General features: G+C 49.2%; 1 protein-coding gene across 1 annotated transcript in view; it reads right to left on the reverse strand.

Moving 5' to 3' along the window:
• The window catches only part of LOC146586856 (butyrophilin subfamily 1 member A1-like), a gene marked incomplete at its 3' end in the record, with an annotated part of 6,220 nt that extends 4,157 nt beyond the window's left edge, over nucleotides 1–2,063 (reverse strand). The window contains exons 1-2 of the mRNA XM_085320573.1: nucleotides 1,676–2,063; nucleotides 816–1,097 (exon numbers count right to left, since the gene is read on the reverse strand). Of these exons, the coding sequence (XP_085176699.1) occupies nucleotides 816–1,097; nucleotides 1,676–2,063 (670 nt within the window). The remainder of the gene's footprint in view (nucleotides 1–815; nucleotides 1,098–1,675) is intronic.

Below are 2,063 nucleotides of genomic sequence, written 5' to 3' on the forward strand. Positions count from 1 at the left end.
GATTTCTGACAGAATTGTTCCTAACAGAATCACGTTTTCTTCTTTTCAGGTGGAAGGGGGTGACTTATTTTGTGTTAGGCAACACAGGAATAAAAAAAGTCCAAACTCTTGTTAAATTTTTWGGTTCAGCAGCAAAACTGCAGCGTGGAGTGATGTCACCTGGAGAGCAGCACGGGCTCTCCAGGGAAATTAGCTTCCCAAAATTGTTCATCATAACAGTAAAAAAAAGGAGACGGATGCAGCTGAAAACCTATGTGGTATTGCAATGCGACTCGAAATCCTGTTATTCCAGTTCAGCATTGGGTCACCATTCCCGTATTTCCCTCCCAGGCAAAAAATAACAATCGTCCAAAAATTTCTTTTTTCTTTAAATAAAAGAGGTGTTGTCATTCACGCCAAAGTGGCCAAACGGGATTTTGCAGTGGGGAAGACGGAGGGCACGGGTTGGTTTGTCATTGTTATTTGGTTGTAGTGTTATAAATGTTTGCATTTAACGTGGGTATCAATCAAAAATGCTTTAGGAAGTCTTTTTTCCCCTTAAAACCATCAGCAGAGATAGCTCTCATGAATTTTGATGCCGATACCAAAAATGTGCTAGAATGTCTTTTTTTTTAAACCCCTAAACCTAAACTTGAAGATACGACACGTGAATTTTGACAGTGACCTCGTGCAAGCACGGCTACAAAGCCGCATTTATTCACTTGTGTGGCGCAAATTTGCATCGCACAGGGTGCAAACCCTTAATTTATTTGTTTTTTCAGCAAAGCTTCCAGCACGTGGCTCCGTTGGGAACGGTGCTCTTGCTGGCTGCTTACCTGCCATGGAAAAGGCTGAATCCTTCTCGTGGTGGTGCAGGGCGTCACGGATCGAACAGGACAGCTGCTGGTTTGCAGCCTGGCTGAGGACCACGGTGCTCTCGACCTTGAAGAGGCCCCTCGCGTCCCGGCTGACCTTTTTGGAGGTGGAAGGCAGCAGCTGGCCCTGGTGGTCCTTCCACAGCACCTGGGGCTGGGGGTACCAGCCATCACCCCTGCATGCCACCCGGACACCCCCAGCTTCGTAGCCCTCCAGCGAGATGAGCGGTGCTGAGCCGGCAGCTGGAGGAAAGCAGAGCAACCCTGGTTATTCCCTGTGGGAATCCAACCCTTCCTTTGGCAGAGAAAGAGGTCTAGACCCCAATATTGAAGAAGTTCCTGTTTTTCAGGGTTGCACGGGGTATCTCAAGTGCTGGCTGCAATCAGAGGCAGAAGCACGGAGGAGTTTCTTGCTGCCTTTTTTGTGTGATCCAAAGCAATCTGCTCTGGAGACCACCACCTCGGCAAGAAAACCTTCAAGCCTGGCCACAAGCACATACCCACATGGACCAAGACCTTCCTTCATTATCGCATTGCGGTTTCTTTGCCATGTGCCCATTCACACAGTGGAAATAGCACTAAGAAGACTTTTGAAGTAGGTAGGACATCTCAGGAGTTCCTTAGCACTGCTCTATGGATCATGTTTGCTCTCCTGGAGACCTTGGTTATTTTCTTTTATTCTAAGGATGAAAACAATGGGATTTGGCAATGCCCTGCTCCCAAAGGGACACCCTTATGAAATGGATGACAGGTCTAGAACTATAAAAACTGGAGATACTGAGACCCGAGAAGCAGCATAAACGGGGATGCCTGCTACAGACCTGTCACCTTCAGCTCCAGGACAGCTTCCTCATAGTCTGAATCAGAACGAATGAGGCAGGTGTAATTTCCTTCATCAGATAGGCAGACACTGAAGATCTTCAGGGCCACACTGCCATTGTCGAGGTTGTTCCGCTGCAGCTCAGTCCGCCCTTGGTACTGTGGCATCTGATCACCATGCTGGTCCATCCCTGCCTTGTATCGGTGCACGTAGGGCGGGAAGTGTCCCCGAAACCAGGTCACCTCCATAGCCCGGGCACTCTGCTCCGACATGAGGTGGCAGGGCAGCACCACATCGTGTCCCACGGTGGCCACCACAGGGTGTGCCGGTGTAATCACCCTGAATGGAGCTGGACAAAACGACCCCAAACCAATGGCAGAATCCCACAT

Source organism: Rhea americana, unplaced genomic scaffold, assembly GCF_003343005.1.
Source record: "Rhea americana isolate MKP2758 unplaced genomic scaffold, rheAme1 scaffold_640, whole genome shotgun sequence".
In the NCBI taxonomy this organism is placed as follows: domain Eukaryota; kingdom Metazoa; phylum Chordata; class Aves; order Rheiformes; family Rheidae; genus Rhea; species Rhea americana.